Source organism: Notolepis coatsorum (genome assembly GCF_963971535.1).
Source record: "Notolepis coatsorum genome assembly, chromosome: 13".
NCBI classification, from domain to species: Eukaryota; Metazoa; Chordata; class Actinopteri; order Aulopiformes; family Paralepididae; genus Notolepis; species Notolepis coatsorum.
In genome coordinates this window covers 39,658,250-39,676,559 of record NC_140177.1, presented here as the reverse complement: position 1 = coordinate 39,676,559, position 18,310 = coordinate 39,658,250, and the positions used below count along the sequence as shown (strand labels likewise).

Genomic DNA, 18,310 nt, shown 5'->3' with positions numbered 1-18,310 from the left:
CGCAGGTGAAAAGATGCGACTGCTGTTACCTCAAGTACAGGAGGGGACTTGTGCTATGTATGACTTAGTCCACATTGCAGCCGGCTTGTGGGAGGCAAGAAACAGCGTTCGTGACAGGGGAGGGTTGAATTGGATGATACGAAATTGGGATGGGAGAAAATATAGAAAAATGGGAGAAAAAGTGGATAAAAAAAAAAAGCTATACTCGATCATTGTCGCAAAATAATTGACCTTCACTGACGTTTAAAACACCTCGTCGAGGCGGCTCGGTATTTTAAACTCTGTGTCGTAAGCTAACAAAATCAGCGATCTTTTTGTGAGACTAAACTCTCCGCTCTTGGTGGTAAATTGTGTTGATGTTGGTTTTGTTTCATCAATAAATGAGGCAGAATACACAGTGAATGTATCCTTTTTAGTTTATTTAGCGCTTTGTTCCTGCTGCAAACAAATAATGAATGCTACGCGAGGCTATATAAAGATGGCGGTTTTGTGTTTTGTGGAGGACATCCCCTGTGTAGTGACGATTCTCTCTTCTGACCAATCAGTGGTCTGCAGTTTTTCACGTAACTTTTCTGGTATCGCTTCTACTCGCTTGGAACCTCGAGAAAGCAGGTACTAAAAAAGTACCTGGTACCAAATGTAAATTTCGGCAATGGAGAACCGAAAAGGCAGAGTAGAGTAGAGTCGAGTCGAGTAGGTACTATGCAGTGGAAAAGCGGCAAAAGGGAGATGACAGGAGCTGATAGGAGCCAGTGATTCACAGCTTGTGAATGAGGAACGCATTACCTGATGGGGGAGGGAGGAGGGGGGTTCCTTCAAAGGATCATCTGCCTCACGTTTCTTTTTTAAGAAATAATTATAAATCTCTTCACTGGTCTCACTGGTCTAGTGTTATATAGTTATAGAGTAATATAGTGTTATATAGTAATATAGTTATATAGTGGTATACTTATATAGTGGTATATAGTAATATAGTTATATAGTGGTATATAGTTATATCGTCTTAGATAGTTATATATAGTAATATAGTGTTATATAGTTATATAGTGTTAAATTATCTGACTGTTTTGGGGATTACATTTAGAGTTTCAGGAAATGTGATTCAGAAGAACTATAATAATAATAATTCAACATCGACTGAGAACAAACTGACCGATTACTGTAAACGACTTATCAACGATGAGGACAGAGCTGGTCATTACCCTGCCTGCCTGCCTGCCTGCCTGCCTGCCTGCCTGCCTGCCTGCCTGCCTGCCTGCCTGCCTGCCTGCCTGCCTGCCTGACTGACTGACTGACTGACTGACTGACTGACTGACTGACTGACTGACTGACTGACTGACTGACTGACTGACTGACTGACTGAATGAATAACTGAATGAATGAATAACTGAATGACTGAATAACTGGCTGAATTAATGACTAGCACACACACATACACACACACACACATGCAGTCACAAGTGATTCCAACACCCCTGTGTACTTTGTGCCTGGTTGTACTAATTGAAAGTGAGCTCAGGTGATCCGCTCACCTGCCGTGGGTAACCTCTCCAGCACTCCCTCTGGTCCAGGAACCAGGCGCTCTGGAGGGAGGAGACGGACATCACATGATCTTATACCATATTCATACTGTACATACTGTATACTGCTGTACATACTGTAATTACTGCTGTACATACTGCTGAACATACTGTAATTACTGCTGTACATACTGCTGTACATACTACTGTATAGGGCTGTCTTAAATACTTCAAAGCTTCGTTCGATGGGCATGGGATTCAAATGGGAAAATAAAATTCGAATATATTAAAAAAAGAAAAATTTAAAAAGTTTTTTTGTTTTTTGCAAAATCAAGTCTGCCTCTCTTTGTTAACTACAACAAGCAATGCTGTTTGTTATTTAAGATGAGGTCGGACTCGGCACTGACAGATTTTTTTTTTTTTTTTTATCCACTTTTTCTCCCATTTTCTATATTTTCTCCCATCCCAATTTCGTATCATCCAATTCAACCCTCCCCTGTCACGAACGCTGTTTCTTGCCTCCCACAAGCCGGCTGCAATGTGGACTAAGTCATACATAGCACAAGTCCCCTCCGGTACTTGAGGTAACAGCAGTCGCATCTTTTCACCTGCGCAGCTCGATCTCTCAGTGGTGAGGAGTAACGCGTGGGAGGCTCACGCTGCCCCCGACACTTCCTGATTCTACTGCGCAGGCGCACCAACCGACCTGTAGGAGTCGCTGTCCACAACGCCCGATCCCCACCCATCAGTTTCCCATCCCCTAATACGGCCAATGTGTATTAGTATGAACGACCAGCTAAACTGAAAGCAATGTGGAGCGCTGGGCTCGAACAGGCGAGCCCAGCGTCTCCGCATTCGTGGCGAGCGCCTTGCCCACTACGCCATTCACTGACAGATTTGTGTTCATTGTGCTGCTTTTATAAAGCCTCAAATGACGGCTTACAATATTTCATGAAAGCAAAGTGTTTCGTTTGTCTAAGATTTAAAAAAGTTTAAAGCACTGACAAAGTTGAACAAAGTGCTGTACAAGTCCCACAACATTAAAAAAAATTTGACAAGGGAGTGGACCAGGATTGCGGCGCTGTTGGAAGTGAGTGAAGGGCGGAGGCGGTTGATGTTGCGAAGGTGGGAATGGAATGATAGGGTGCTGTCGAGGACGACACCCAGACTCTTGACCTGGGGGGAGGGGGAAACCAAGGAGTTGTCTATGGTGAGGGTGAAACTGGGGTGCTTGGTGAGTGTGGACTTGGAGCCAATGAGGACTACTGTACCTCTGTTTTATCACTGTTTAGTTTGAGGAAATTTGAAGTGAACCAGGATTTGAGGCACAGAGGGAAGAGGGAGGGAGGGTGGAAGTGGGTTTTGGAGGAAACATAGAGCTGGGTGTCGTCCGCGTAACAGTGGAAATTGATGTTGTATTTACGGAGAATCAGATCAAGTGGGAGGACGTAGATGATGAAGAGGATAGGGCCAAGGACAGAGCCCTGGGGAACACCGGAGGAGAGGGGGGATGGATGGGATGTGAATGATTTTAACTGAATGAACTGAGTACGACCAGAGAGATATGAGTGGAACCAGACTAGGGAATGTGTGGGAGATTCCAATGGAGGCTAGTCAGTTTAGGAGGGTGGAGTGAGATATGGTGTCAAATGCGGCACTCAGATCGAGGAGGATGAGGATGGATAATAGTCCGGATCAGCTGCCATTAAGAGGTCATTAATGATTTTGAGGAGGGCTGTTTCTGTGCTGTGACTATAGGCTGAGCCCAAACGATCGAACGTTCGGACCTTTGTCCGTTACGTTGGCATTCGAATTCTAAATCAACATTTGAATTTTTTATTTGTAATACATTTTTTTATTTATTTGTTTAATGTATGTGTCTATTCATTCTGTTTAAACCAATGGGGTTTTTCTTCACAGTTGCAGATAAAGATTAGGCTACACTAATATTATAGTATTAAAAACTGATGAGTTATATATATATTATATATATATTAAAGAAAGTTGATTTAAATTCTCATTTAAAGACGAATTTAATCATATTAATCACTTTATTCAAATTGAGGATTTAGTTTGAGGATATTTATATATAAAAAAAATATTTGAATTTTTTTTAATTAAAAACGAAGGTTCGAACGTCCGTTCGGAAAAACCCTGACGAAGTTCGAATCCCAAAAACAGGCTTCGGGGACAGCCTTAGCTGTGACGGGGGCGAAAACCAGATTGGAACTGTTCATATTGTTAGAGAGGTGAGCATGAATCTGAGAAGCCACTACTTTTTCCAGGATTTTTTAGAGAAATGGCAGGTTGGAGATGGGACGGAGGTTATTGAAGGGTGTTGGGGTCTGAACCGTCCAGGTTTCTTTAGAATCGGTGTTAAAGCAGCGGATTTGAGAGATGATGGGACAGAACCAGAGGTGAGGGAGGAATGGATGATTGCAGTTATTAAGGGGCAGGAGAGAGGGGAGGGAGGCTATGACCGAGGGCAGGGGGTCAAGTTGGCAGGTGGATGGCTTGGATTTCCGGATGAGTTTTGATATATCGGCAGCAGAGGGGAGATGGAAGCAGGAGAGAGCTGCTGTACATACTGTTGTACATACTGCTGAACACACTGCTGTACATACTGTTGTACATACTGCTGAACACACTGCTGTACATACTGTTGTACATACTGCTGTACATACTGTTGTACATACTGTTGTACATATTGTTGTACATACTGCTGTACATACTGTTGTACATACTGTTGTACATACTGCTGTACATACTGCTGTACATACTGTTGTACATACTGCTGTACATACTGTTGTACATATGTACATACTGTTGTACATACTGCTGAACACACTGCTGTACATACTGCTGTACATACTGCTGTACATATTGTTGTACATACTGCTGTACATACTGTTGTACATACTGTTGTACATACTGCTGTACATACTGCTGTACATACTGTTGTACATACTGCTGTACATACTGCTGTACATATTGTTGTACATACTGCTGTACATACTGTTGTACATACTGTTGTACATACTGTTGTACATACTGCTGTACATACTGCTGTACATACTGTTGTACATACTGCTGAACACACTGCTGTACATACTGCTGTACATACTGCTGTACATATTGTTGTACATACTGCTGTACATACTGTTGTACATACTGTTGTACATACTGCTGTACATACTGCTGTACATACTGTTGTACATATGTACATACTGTTGTACATACTGCTGTACATACTGTTGTACATACTGTTGTACATACTGCTGTACATACTGCTGTACATACTGTTGTACATACTGTTGTACATACTGTTGTACATACTGTTGTACATACTGCTGAACACACTGCTGTACATACTGTTGTACATACTGCTGTACATACTGCTGTACATACTGCTGTACATACTGTTGTACATACTGCTGTACATACTGTTGTACATACTGTTGTACATACTGTACACTACATACTGCTGTACATACTGTACACTACATACTGCTGTACATACTGTACATACTGCTGTACATACTACTATACATACTGCTGTCCATACTGAACATACTGCTGTACATACTGTAATTACAGGTGTACACACTGCTACTGGGGCACAAGCAACTCAGAAGCAGAAAGGTCTTTATTGCCAAGTAAGTTTGCACATACAAGGAATTTGTTTAGGTTGTTTGGTGCGACATTGACAGACAATTAAGGTGGAATAAAATAAATGGAATATATAAACTAAATTAAAATAGTAATTACAATATAATATTATAGGACAGGGCTGTACTATTGTGCAGGATGTAGTAGAATAGATACACTAAATTAGAATAAACATACAGTGGAATAGAATATATAGCAGGGCTGTGCTGTGTTGCACTGTTGGTCAGTATGACTTACTACCATAGTGTCTGTATACCTGTATCACTGTACATATTAATACTACAACTCTGTACATCTGATTAGCACTATTACTCAGTAGTACTCATTTATATATTCTATACCCAGTTTAATCACCTGTACATTGCTGTTGCACTTTACTGTTACATTTACACTCTGGTTGGATGCCAGACTTCTTTTTGTCGTACTGTACTTGTGCTGTACTTGTGATGACATTACATTTTAATCTAATCTAATCTAATCTAATCTAATCTGTGTTGCGTGTGCAGAGTCTCGATTCCCGGTTCAATTCCCGCTTATCCCGGGCAGCGTGTCAAAGTGTCCTTGAGCAAAGACACTTAACCCCTAACTGCACCTGATGAGTTGGCACCTTGCATGGTCGCATCCACCGTCGGTGTGTGAATGTGTGAGTGAATGGGTGAATGTGAGGAACAAATTGTAAAAAGCTGTTATATAAATGCACCATTTACCATTTTTACCGTGTAACTGTGTAAAGTGTAAAGCAGTGTTGCTGAACAATAACTGCTGATTTTCAGAAAGGACTTTGAAACGGAGGTCTAGGGCCTCCACAGGTGCGTTTGATAAGAGCTGGCGGAAACTAGGGGGTTGTGACTCTGATTAACTTAACTTGAGGACGATTTGCCCACCGGCACTTTGGCGAGCTCTAGTGGCTACAATAGTAATACAATATATATATCGAATTAAATCCCCATTTGTTAAATCCACATTTGTTGCCTGTTTATATTAGCGATTTGAATTCATATTTCATCAATCTAGTCTCACGTTAGTGCTGCAAACTCTCTCTGAGCTCCATTGGGAAAATACCGCCCCCTATCGTCTCTCCCTGTTGTACTGCACCCCTTTGGAATGGATTGAATGAAACACATGGTAAAAAAGAAAAATCCTGCTTCCTCATTTTACTTCTCGGGCAAGTCACCAGAGAGGATTGGATTCATTGTGGACCATCAGAACAGCATGGAATACATATTTCCAGTACCCAGCATTGGATCAATAAACGCGATCGATATTTGGAATGGCGATCAGGAATTGGAATAATCTTTTTGGAGAACATCTGATCTGAGGTAAGGAATCTATTTTACCAGTCTTAGGATAATCAGACCTTTTTTCACAGAGATATCAACGTGTGCCCTATGTGTGTGTGTGTGTGCGTGTGTGTGTGTGTGCTGATCAGGAAATGAGAGAATCGATTTTTCAGCTCGCTTCTATAGCGTGCATACGTACACATACTATCGATAATCTAGCGTTTATTTGAAAACGATTCATAAATAGGCCGAATTCTTTTTATGTATTCCAGAATATTCCAGTAAAGGGCGATTATCACAGAATCTTTATATTTTCCTGAAACATAAAAAAACAAGCGTTTTTCAAAATGGTATAAAACGGAAATGAACCGATTAAAAAACAATCCGTTTCGACAATGTTGACTGCAAACAAGTCATTGATAAGCGACGGCCAGATTAGACACATAGCCATAATTTAAGACATAGTTTATGCGTTTGCAAATATGAGAGCTCTATCATTGAAGTGGGTGGTGGCATTCAAGGGGGGTAAGGCGCACCTCATGGCTGGCAATGAAAGTGTTAAGAGGTTAATTAAAGAATTAAAGAGGCGTGCTTCAGTTAAGGATTTGTATTTGGGAATTTGTGTGGTTTTCTACAAAGGAATACAATACAATATACCTTAGTAAACAGTAGTGACATACATAAACATAATGTCATAAACATGTGGTCTATAGCTACAATAATATCTATTAATAATATAATACAACTAGTAACTAAGACGATCACTTAACCGGAGTTATTAATATAACCTACCGTTTCACGTTACATAGACTGTATGCAGGGAAATTACTCATGCAATACATGCAAACAATATAAGTATGCACACACTGTAAACCAAATGTAAAGATACATTCAATGCACTAACAGTAACGAGTGACAAGTTATATTTATATAGCCTAGCTAACACAACTAAGCTAACCAGCATGGCATGGCTAATGGCATCTCACTACTAGCAGAGAGAAACAACAGAAATGGATCAATATGAACATTAGTCCAAAGTAAGCTGCAGTAAATTAATTAGGCAAAACGAAACATAAATACTGTACTGTACTTACATCTGTCATTTGACTCACACCTTCCCCAAAGGGAGAGAAGTAACTGCTGCGTACGTCAAACAGCTGGACTGACAAACTTGCGCGAAGTTAGAAAAAACTCTTAAAGGGCCAGTAACCTTATCAGCAGACCAGAACGCGACACTACCTGGAGCACATCACACTGAACAATTACACTGGCATAAATCGCCCTTTCCTGTCAACAGGGATGCGTTGCTCATGGGACGGGGTTGCACAACGTGCAACCATGCTTTGTGAGCAGAAGTGCGTGCACGCACATGCACGGATGTGCACGCGTGTGCACACAGAAATGCGCTGCACTTGACTGATGCGCCAACTCGCTAAGTACCCACCTGGCTACTTTGCATATCAATAGCGCCGGTCGTCAGGTGTGTTCAAATACGTTCTCAGATACATTCACACAAAACTTGTGAATGGAATGTGTTACATTCCATTCGTAGAGGCAATTAGGCACCGTCTTTAGTCTGTGCTAATGCAAGGGAACATTTATGCGCATGCACGGGAGCGCACGCACGCGCCCGGGAGCGCGCATGCACGTGGCGTCATTAGTGTGCGTGCAACCAGTGTTGATATGAGTAACGCAACACTGCCTGTCAACAACAACATATTAAAGGGCAATTACAGATCAAAGTAATCTTATTAAGAACTTTGTTAAACTGAGACTCACATTGACCAGGCAGGCGAGTCCAGCCAGGAACGCTGTGAGGTAGAAGAAGAATCGCCAGCTGCAAAATGATGAAACCGTTATTAGGACAACGAGGCCACATTCACACTGCAGACTAACGTTGCTCATAACTCAGATCCGTTCTTTTCATGACAGTGTGAACAGCACAAATAACATCAAATCTGCTCTTTTAAATTCTGATTTGGGCCACTTTGGCTATGTTCACACTGCAAGCCTTAGCGCCCAATTTATTGCTCAGATCAGATTTCTTATGGCCAATATCAGATTCCAGTGTGAACTGGCCACGCTCCTGAACTGACCCGCATGCGCAAATGAACAATAAAGAAAATGGACGTAACATTTTTACAATTCATGTCTACAACAGACCCTTTTCACGTATATATGTTGGCAAAATCGTGCTTCCAAATCCAAACCGAATGACATCTTCTGAGATTAAGTCCTGACCCAGCTCACAAAACCGTGAATTTAGCACATGATTTACTAGAGGTCAGAGTCTCTGCACCGACCATTAGAGGTCAAGATCTGCATTATAGGTCAGGATCTCTGCACCGAGCGTTAGAGGTCAGGATCTCTGCAGACCTGGTTTGACAATAATCACACTCCACTGTCTCTCTGTGGGAAAGACTTCAGGGCGTCATGGTCAAGACCCCCATCTCTGAATGAAAGCACCTGGCCTTTTCTCCACTAGCCAGGGTTTAGTCGTGCTGTGGCCTGTCTGGCCTTGTCTCCACTAGCCAGGGTTTAGTCGTGCTGTGGCCTGTCTGGCCTTGTCTCCACTAGCCAGGGGTTAGCCGTGCTGTGGCCTGTCTGGCCTTGTCTCCACTAGCCAGGGTTTAGTCGTGCTGTGGCCTGTCTGGCCTTGTCTCCACTAGCCAGGGTTTAGTCGTGTTGTGGCCTGTCTGGCCTTGTCTCCACTAGCCAGGGTTTAGTCGTGTTGTGGCCTGTCTGGCCTTGTCTCCACTAGCCAGGGTTTAGTCGTGCTGTGGCCTGTCTGGCCTTGTCTCCACTAGGCAGGGTTTAGTCGTGCTGTGGCCTGTCTGGCCTTGTCTCCACTAGCCAGGGTTTAGTCGTGCTGTGGCCTGTCTGGCCTTGTCTCCACTAGGCAGGGTTTAGTCGTGCTGTGGCCTGTCTGGCCTTGTCTCCACTAGGCAGGGTTTAGTCGTGCTGTGGCCTGTCTGGCCTTGTCTCCACTAGGCAGGGTTTAGTCGTGCTGTGGCCTGTCTGGCCTTGTCTCCACTAGCCAGGGTTTAGTCGTGCTGTGGCCTGTCTGGCCTTGTCTCCACTAGGCAGGGTTTAGTCGTGCTGTGGCCTGTCTGGCCTTGTCTCCACTAGGCAGGGTTTAGTCGTGCTGTGGCCTGTCTGGCCTTGTCTCCACTAGCCAGGGTTTAGTTGAGCTGTGGCCTGTCTGGCACACAGCGAGCGTCTCCATTGTCGTTAGAACCTGGACAGACGTGGCTGGACCACTGCTGAGACAGACACCTTTCACAACCTGGCCAGACCTCAGCTAACGCTGGCTAGGACTGTTATATCCTCATGGTTTAGCTTGTGTACCACAGTTGTTGGTGTGAATTTTGAAAGGTTGCCTAGCAACAGGAGAGTTTACAAAAAATGCAATGGAGACATAAACCCAACCATACCATACCCAGGGCCGCCGCTAGGGGTGTGCTAGAAGTGCGGTCGCACTGGGCCTCGCGAGAAGGGGGGCCTCAAAAAAATAAAATATATATATATATTTTTTTATTAAAATAAATATAATGTAAACAATCACTTTCCATCACAGACCTAAAATCTAGTTTTGCTTACATGCTTATATATTTCACATTAGACACGTTTGTAGAATAGTGTAGACACGTAAATATGTCTGACTTGTTCCGGGCTCTGCGGCTCTGCAGATATATGCTATTGTTTTCAATGGACCGTTTACTTTTGTGCCCGGCAAAGCATCGTGGGAGGACTAACACTAGGGGGAGCTGGTTGGTGTCGGTCTGGTAGTCGGATATGTGAAGAGGAACTGTAATCACCCACCACGAGGAGCCACAGGTACGGGGTCTCTTCAGCGAGTGGACGTCTTGGCCAAGAAAAGAGCATCCTACTTTTGAAAACATGAAATACCAATATTGCACCGGAGCAGAAGAAATAACGCTGCATGCCGTAAGCTTATCAATACCAAGTATACGAAGAGGTCGTTCGGCAGATGGACTGAAGATGGACTGAAGAAAGTGTTGCGTGTTAGATCTCTGCAGACCTGGTTTGACAATAATCACACTCCACTGTCTCTCTGTGGGAAAGACTTCAGGGCGTCATGGTCAAGACCCCCATCTCTGAATGAAAGCACCTGGCCTTTTCTCCACTAGCCAGGGTTTAGTCGTGTTGTGGCCTGTCTGGCCTTGTCTCCACTAGCCAGGGTTTAGTCGTGTTGTGGCCTGTCTGGCCTTGTCTCCACTAGCCAGGGTTTAGTCGTGCTGTGGCCTGTCTGGCCTTGTCTCCACTAGGCAGGGTTTAGTCGTGCTGTGGCCTGTCTGGCCTTGTCTCCACTAGCCAGGGTTTAGTCGTGCTGTGGCCTGTCTGGCCTTGTCTCCACTAGGCAGGGTTTAGTCGTGCTGTGGCCTGTCTGGCCTTGTCTCCACTAGGCAGGGTTTAGTCGTGCTGTGGCCTGTCTGGCCTTGTCTCCACTAGCCAGGGTTTAGTTGAGCTGTGGCCTGTCTGGCACACAGCGAGCGTCTCCATTGTCGTTAGAACCTGGACAGACGTGGCTGGACCACTGCTGAGACAGACACCTTTCACAACCTGGCCAGACCTCAGCTAACGCTGGCTAGGACTGTTATATCCTCATGGTTTAGCTTGTGTACCACAGTTGTTGGTGTGAATTTTGAAAGGTTGCCTAGCAACAGGAGAGTTTACAAAAAATGCAATGGAGACATAAACCCAACCATACCATACCCAGGGCCGCCGCTAGGGGTGTGCTAGAAGTGCGGTCGCACTGGGCCTCGCGAGAAGGGGGGCCTCAAAAAAATAAAATATATATATATATTTTTTTATTAAAATAAATATAATGTAAACAATCACTTTCCATCACAGACCTAAAATCTAGTTTTGCTTACATGCTTATATATTTCACATTAGACACGTTTGTAGAATAGTGTAGACACGTGAATATGTCTGACTTGTTCCGGGCTCTGCGGCTCTGCAGATATATGCTATTGTTTTCAATGGACCGTTTACTTTTGTGCCCGGCAAAGCATCGTGGGAGGACTAACACTAGGGGGAGCTGGTTGGTGTCGGTCTGGTAGTCGGATATGTGAAGAGGAACTGTAATCACCCACCACGAGGAGCCACAGGTACGGGGTCTCTTCAGCGAGTGGACGTCTTGGCCAAGAAAAGAGCATCCTACTTTTGAAAACATGAAATACCAATATTGCACCGGAGCAGAAGAAATAACGCTGCATGCCGTAAGCTTATCAATACCAAGTATACGAAGAGGTCGTTCGGCAGATGGACTGAAGATGGACTGAAGAAAGTGTTGCGTGTTAGAACGTTCAGTCGGGGAGAGATTCTACTGGACATCCACCAGCGCAGCTAGCTGCCGTTAGCTGCCGTTAGCCAGGAGCTAGCCACACACACACACACAGCGCAGCTAGCCGACATTAGCCAGGAGCTAGCCACACACACACACAGCGCAGCTAGCCGCCGTTAGCCAGGAGCTAGTCACACACACACACACATCACAGCTAGCCACCGTTAGCCAGGAGCTAGCCACACACACAGCACAGCTAGTTGCCGTTAGCCAGGAGCTAGCCACACACACACACACACACAGCACAGCTAGCCGCCGTTAGCCAGGAGCTAGCCACACACAGCTAGCTGCCGTTAGCCAGGAGCTAGCCGCCGTTAGCCAGGAGCTAGCCACACACAGCTAGCCGCCGTTAGCCAGGAGCTAGCCACACACACACAGCGCAGCTAGCCGCCGTTAGCCAGGAGCTAGCCACACACACACAGCACAGCTAGCCGCTGTTAGCTAGTAGTTCTTGGGAGGAGTGATACAGCAAAGATTGGACTAAAACGAAGATACGACGGAATGGCTTAAACCTTCTCACGTGGCAGTTTCGGGCTTCTCAGCACAACCGCGCACCGGGGAAAAGGGTCGCTTGTTTTCCTTTAACTTATATCCCTTTCAGCAATTCAGTAGCTAATGCAACTCATCCCAGTCGGTGTTTAGCTCAGCCAGGGGGGATGGAGACTGCCAGCTACAGTACTGCTAGCTGACGTTACTTTCTCTGTCAGACTTGGGTGTGTTCCAGCTGCAACTTAAGGAGTAACACTTTCCTCCCACGTATAAAAGTATCTTCAATGGTGAGTGAAAAACAAATACATTTTTTTATATTACGTTGACTGTATATGCCCAGCCTCGGGCAGCGCTATTATTTAACAGTTTCAGTGCCCATCACGTCATATGACGTTTTATCAGCCCAATGCCTGAATGCCCATGACGTGTATTAGCGTTTTTTTTTTTTTATTAGCGATCTGATTTCATATTTCATCAACCGAGTCTCCTGTTGGTACAGCAGCTCCTCCAGCAGCTCAGAATGGAAAAAAGCGCCCCCTATCGTCTATCCCTGAGTAACTGCACGTCAGTCGCTTAGACTGACCTGGGATCAGTCGATATGTAGAGGCGGAGCCAGCTGGCTCCCTGAGCTGGCAAGCTGTCTGCTCAACATGGAAGTCATCGCGGGACGGGAATCAGCCTGGAATATATATTCACAGTAGCCAATCGATAGTAGACAGTAGTGATCGATTTTTGGAATGGCGATCAGGAATTGGAATGATCTTTTTGGAGAACATCTGATCTGAGGTAAGGAATCTATTTTACCAGTCTTGGGATAATCAGAGTTGTATTCGCTGAGATATCAACGTGTCCCCTATGTGTGTGTGTGTGTGTGTGTGTGCGCGATCGCTGATGAAATCTCAGATAATCGATTTTCAGCTCGCGGCCCCAGCGTGCATACGTACACATATACTATCGATAATCTAGCGTTTATTTGAAAACTATTCATAAATAGGCCGGAAAATGACAACGTTTTTGTGTATTCTAGAATATTCCAGTAAATGTCTTTTATCATGGAATCTTCTTATTTTCCTTGAAAACGAGGGCTTTTCAAAATGCTATAAAACAAAAATTAACAGATAAAAAAACTATCCGCTTCGACAATGTTGACTGGAAAACGAGTCATTGATAAGCGACGGGCAGATTAGACACATAGCCATAATTTAAAACATAGATTAGGCGTTATTAACGCTAACATTGAAGTGGATGGTGGGCATTCAAAGCACTAAATCGTGCACCCCCTGCTGGCACTGAAAGTGTTAAGAATACGTTGACTGCCCAAAAAAATAAAATTATAAATAAATTAAAAAGATTAATTAACACTTTGAGTGCCAGCAGGGGGCGCACGATTTAGCGCATGAGTGCCGGCGCTGTAGTCAATGGGAGGGCGAGCAAATTTAATAAAAAATTTATTTAACTTTAAAAAAAGGGCCTCGCGTTTAAATCTCGCACTGGGCCTCGCATTTCTCCCAGACGGCACTGACCATACCATACCATACCATACCGTGGCTAGCCCCAGCCAGGCTGAACATAGCTAATGGAGACACAAACCCAACCATACCACGCTAGACCATGGCTAGCCCCAGTCAGACTGAACACAGTTAATGGAGACAAGGCATAGACAAAGGTTACGAAACCCATAAGACATGTCATTGGATGCCGCACAAGTTCAGAAGCTTCTTTGCTTTGATCATGAAAATGTTCAGTCCCATCTCACTTAAAATATGTAAATAAAGTACTTATCGACCACAGGAAAAAGGTACATATTGTACGTTATGTTATAGCCATATATCGTCATATTTATGAAAATGTACAATAGTTAGTCCGACTCCCGGTCACGCTGTTTGTTTTGGACTTTCGCTGATAGGAAATGTAAATATATTATGTATACAATAAGTTAAAACCACTTAACACTTTGAGCGCCAGACCCGAGGATAGTCGGGTTTTCATTGTTATTTCTTTTTCTTTTTAAAAAGGACAACAGGAGGCTCTGCTCTAAAGGAAGTCAGTGATTTCAAGTACCTGGGCTCGTGGGTCAACTCGTCCGAGCAAGACCTTAAAGTGAGGAAGGCACTTGCATGGAGGGCTCTGAACGGCATGACCAGTGTGTGGAAATCCAACCTCCCCCGTCAAATCAAGCTCAACTTCTTTCATGCAACAGTTGAGTCTGTCCTTTTGTATGGCAGTGAATGCTGGACCTTGAAGCCCACCCTGCAGAAGTCCTTGGATGGGTGCTACACCAGAATGATGCGTGTGGTGCTCAACATCAACAGGGATGAGCATGTCACTAATGCAAACTTGTATGGGGGGGTGCTAAAGGTGAGCGATAAAGTGGCAGTCAGGAGAATGAGGCTGGCAGGTCACTGCCAGAGACACCATGAGATGCCAACCAGCAAACCTGTGCTGTGGGAACCAACACACAGGCATCGATCACGAGGACGTCCCACGTTAACCTACGTGGACGTACTCAGGAGAGATGCGGGAACAGAAAGCACCGGCGAGCTAGCCAGATGCATGGAGGATCGGGATGACTGGAAGCACCGATTGAGGGCCCGTCCGAGGACGACCTAGATATATAGATCTTTTATTCGATTTTTTTATTCATTTCAGGTTCACGGACCTCGTTACCATAGGAAATCATTCTGAGATTGCTAGAGTGCAATACCGGCCGCATCCTGCTAGGTGGCAGTATCGCCCACCCTTTGAAACCTTATTGCACAGCGTGTTACATCTAAACCCCTCCGGGCGCAGCATTTTGGTTCAGGCAAGTCTAGCCGTTCACCCGATCACATTGAAATGCATCCAATGGCCCTCGATGCATGTGTTGTGCCGGATTATGTCGGGGACCCAATGGACACCAATACTGGAAATCGCGATCAGACAATTGGAATATTGTTTTTGGGATACCTCCTAGTAAAGGTAAGGAGACTATTATGACATCAATCCTACTTTGATCCAACCATGATTTCACATCGATCGCAACGATCATATGTAACGTACTCCAAAACGTATGCCATTGCTGACGATAAAAGCATAAAAAAACAACCCCCCCCTTTCATGATGAAACATAATACCTATTATATACCGTAAGCAGGAGAGAAAACAACCAGGTGCTCAGAAGGGAGAACTTGGTTAGCTCAGTTCAATAGAGGTTAAGGTGCTCTTGGATCACCGGGAATGCAGATCCTGATGAAGATCGCTATGGTCGAAACATGTTGATTCGTTTTTAATGACTTAGCCACTTTAATAAAGGCTTTTTAACCATTCTCCCTCTGGATTTTACATCTTTTTGAGTGCCTGGATCGACTCTCTTCTTTGAAACCTATTATATACCTTTGAATTGGAAATAATAGCGTGTCCAGGCGAGCAACGCCAAAGCTTTTAGCAAAATTCACGTATTGCTCCATAGCGCCGTTTTCAGGAATTAGCCAGGATCACTCTGAAACTATACAATATTCACCACGGTATAACACGCGAATGTATACATGAAAAAAATTATTATTTTTCACATGTTGAACGATGGATAGTTGATGTCAAATGAGCCATAGTATTGTCTCCATAGCTATAATATAGAATATAGATATAGCCCTGCAAACACCGCCACGCATCCCTATCTCTTAAAGCGGTGGCCCATTGAGTACAAGGATGGCTTGCTGGCGTCCAAAGTGTTAATGATCGGGCAAAAATGGGGCTAGTTTTTTTTATTTATTTTTTGACGATTGCAAAGTAGTTAGCGATTTATTATATTTTATACTCATAGCACATGCATGAGTCTGGTCTCTTTTGAAGGGTAACATTCTGAAGTTTCTTACACAATAAAGAAAAATCACTTTGAGTGCTAATGAAATAGTTGTACAAAAGTGTTATGGTTTGTAACCGACCCCAATCGCACAACACAAGACAGGTATGAGAGTAAGCCAAAACAGGGCATTTATTCAATACATAACAAAAAGCGGCACTGTCCCTTTAAGGGAGAACACAAAAACACTGGAAACAAAGAAATAGGGAAAAATGTGGCACTGTGCCTTTAAGAGGCGAGCAGGCTAAGGGGCTAAGGCTAAGGGACAGGGCCAGGGCAAAAAGTCAGGGCAGGAACAGGGGCACTGGAGAGGGGGAACAGGGACAGAGGCCCGGGGAGGCGGGCTGGAGACAGGGACAGAGAACAGGGTTAAGGCCTTGGACAGGGCGAGGGCCAGAGCTGCTTACAGGGATGGCAGGGTTCCGACGGCGGAAGCCTGGCACGGAGATACCCCTCGGAAGCTGCAGACGGGCAGCGCAGAACACCGGGGTCCCAGAGGACCGGGGCGAAGAGACGCATCCTCCCGTGGAACTAGGAAGCGATGCGCGCCGGCTTGACGTCGGAGTGGGAGCGCGCCGGCTTGACGTCTGGAGTGGGAGCGCGCCGGCTTGACGTCTGGAGTGGGAACACCACTTCAGGCCTGGCACGGAGATACCCCTCGGAAGCTGCAGACGGGCAGCGCAGAACACCGGGGTCCCAGGCAACCGGGGCGAAGAGACGCATCCTCCCGTGGAATAGGAAGCGATGTGCGCCGGCTTGACGTCTGGAGTGGGAACACTGGAAAACCTCCCGTAGAGGATTAGAGAGCGCAGACGGTGTCCCACTCCAGGCAAACGGCGACAGGTGGTGGTGGCTGGCACGTCGTCTCACGCCGGAGACGCGGCAGGTGATGGTAACGTCCAGGACTCCATGAACACTGAACACAGATAAAGATACAGAGTCCAGAACACCGAACCAGCATACAGAACGACCCGACCAGGACTGGAGGGGAGGTCCAGGTATTTAAAGCCCTCTGGGGCGCTAATCATAAACTAAGAACAGCTGTGAAAGGTAGTCCAAGGGTGGGGGCTGGAGAAGAGCAGAGGAGAGTAAAACATCGCAAGGGTGGGGGCTGGTGAGGTGAGGAGACAGGGAATTAAAGGTCCAGGGAACAGGCGAAACCTCACAGTACCCCCCCCCTCCACGGGAGCCACCGGGCGACCCAAAAAAATCGGACAGCGGGGCAGGGGACATGACAAAGCAACAACCAAAAAAAAATTGGGCCATGCTAGCAGGGGAAGCTACACCTAAAGTGGGGCTAGCAGAGGGACAGGGTAGCTGCCAGGGCACTGCTAGCTACAGGGCCTATGCTAGCTGTACTGCTACATTAACATAGAGGCTGCGCTAGCTGCCGGAGCTAGGCCAGCAGACAGGGCTGGACCAGCATGAGAGAACAAGCTAGCTGGAAGGACAGTCCTAGCTGTGGGGAACTGACCTTGCTAGCTGAAGGGGCAGTCCTAGCAGTGGGGAGACTGACCTTGCTAGCTGAAGGGGCAGTCCTAGCAGTGGGGAGAACAGGGTAGCTAAGAGGGGAGCTAACGAGGCTAACAGGGAAGCTAACAGGGGAGCTAACAGGGGAACTAACAGGGGAACTAACAGGGGAACTAACAAGGGAACTAAAAGGGGAACTAAAGGGAGCTAGAGGGAGCTAGAGTGGGTTAGAGGGAACTAAAAAGGGCAAACTCACATACACTGTCTGTGCTGGCTGGGGTCGTCGACGGGTCGGGTCGTACTGTTATGGTTTGTAACCGACCCCAATCGCACAACACAAGACAGGTATGAGAGTAAGCCAAAACAGGGCATTTATTCAATACATAACAAAAAGCGGCACTGTCCCTTTAAGGGAGAACACAAAAACACTGGAAACAAAGAAATAGGGAAAAATGTGGCACTGTGCCTTTAAGAGGCGAGCAGGCTAAGGGGCTAAGGCTAAGGGACAGGGCCAGGGCAAAAAGTCAGGGCAGGAACAGGGGCACTGGAGAGGGGGAACAGGGACAGAGGCCCGGGGAGGCGGGCTGGAGACAGGGACAGAGAACAGGGTTAAGGCCTTGGACAGGGCGAGGGCCAGAGCTGCTTACAGGGATGGCAGGGTTCCGACGGCGGA

At 45.6% G+C, this 18,310-nt stretch overlaps 1 protein-coding gene across 3 annotated transcripts in view; it reads right to left on the bottom strand.

The window, feature by feature from the left end:
• LOC311239687 (ceramide synthase 2-like) overlaps positions 1-18,310 on the bottom strand; it is a 149,170-nt gene that overhangs the window by 76,321 nt on the left and 54,539 nt on the right. For all 3 annotated transcript variants that reach the window (XM_084328092.1, XM_084328091.1, XM_084328093.1), the window contains exons 5-6: positions 8,249-8,306; positions 1,533-1,583 (exon numbers count right to left, since the gene is read on the bottom strand). In XM_084328092.1, the coding sequence (XP_084184218.1) occupies positions 1,533-1,583; positions 8,249-8,306 (109 nt within the window). The remainder of the gene's footprint in view (positions 1-1,532; positions 1,584-8,248; positions 8,307-18,310) is intronic.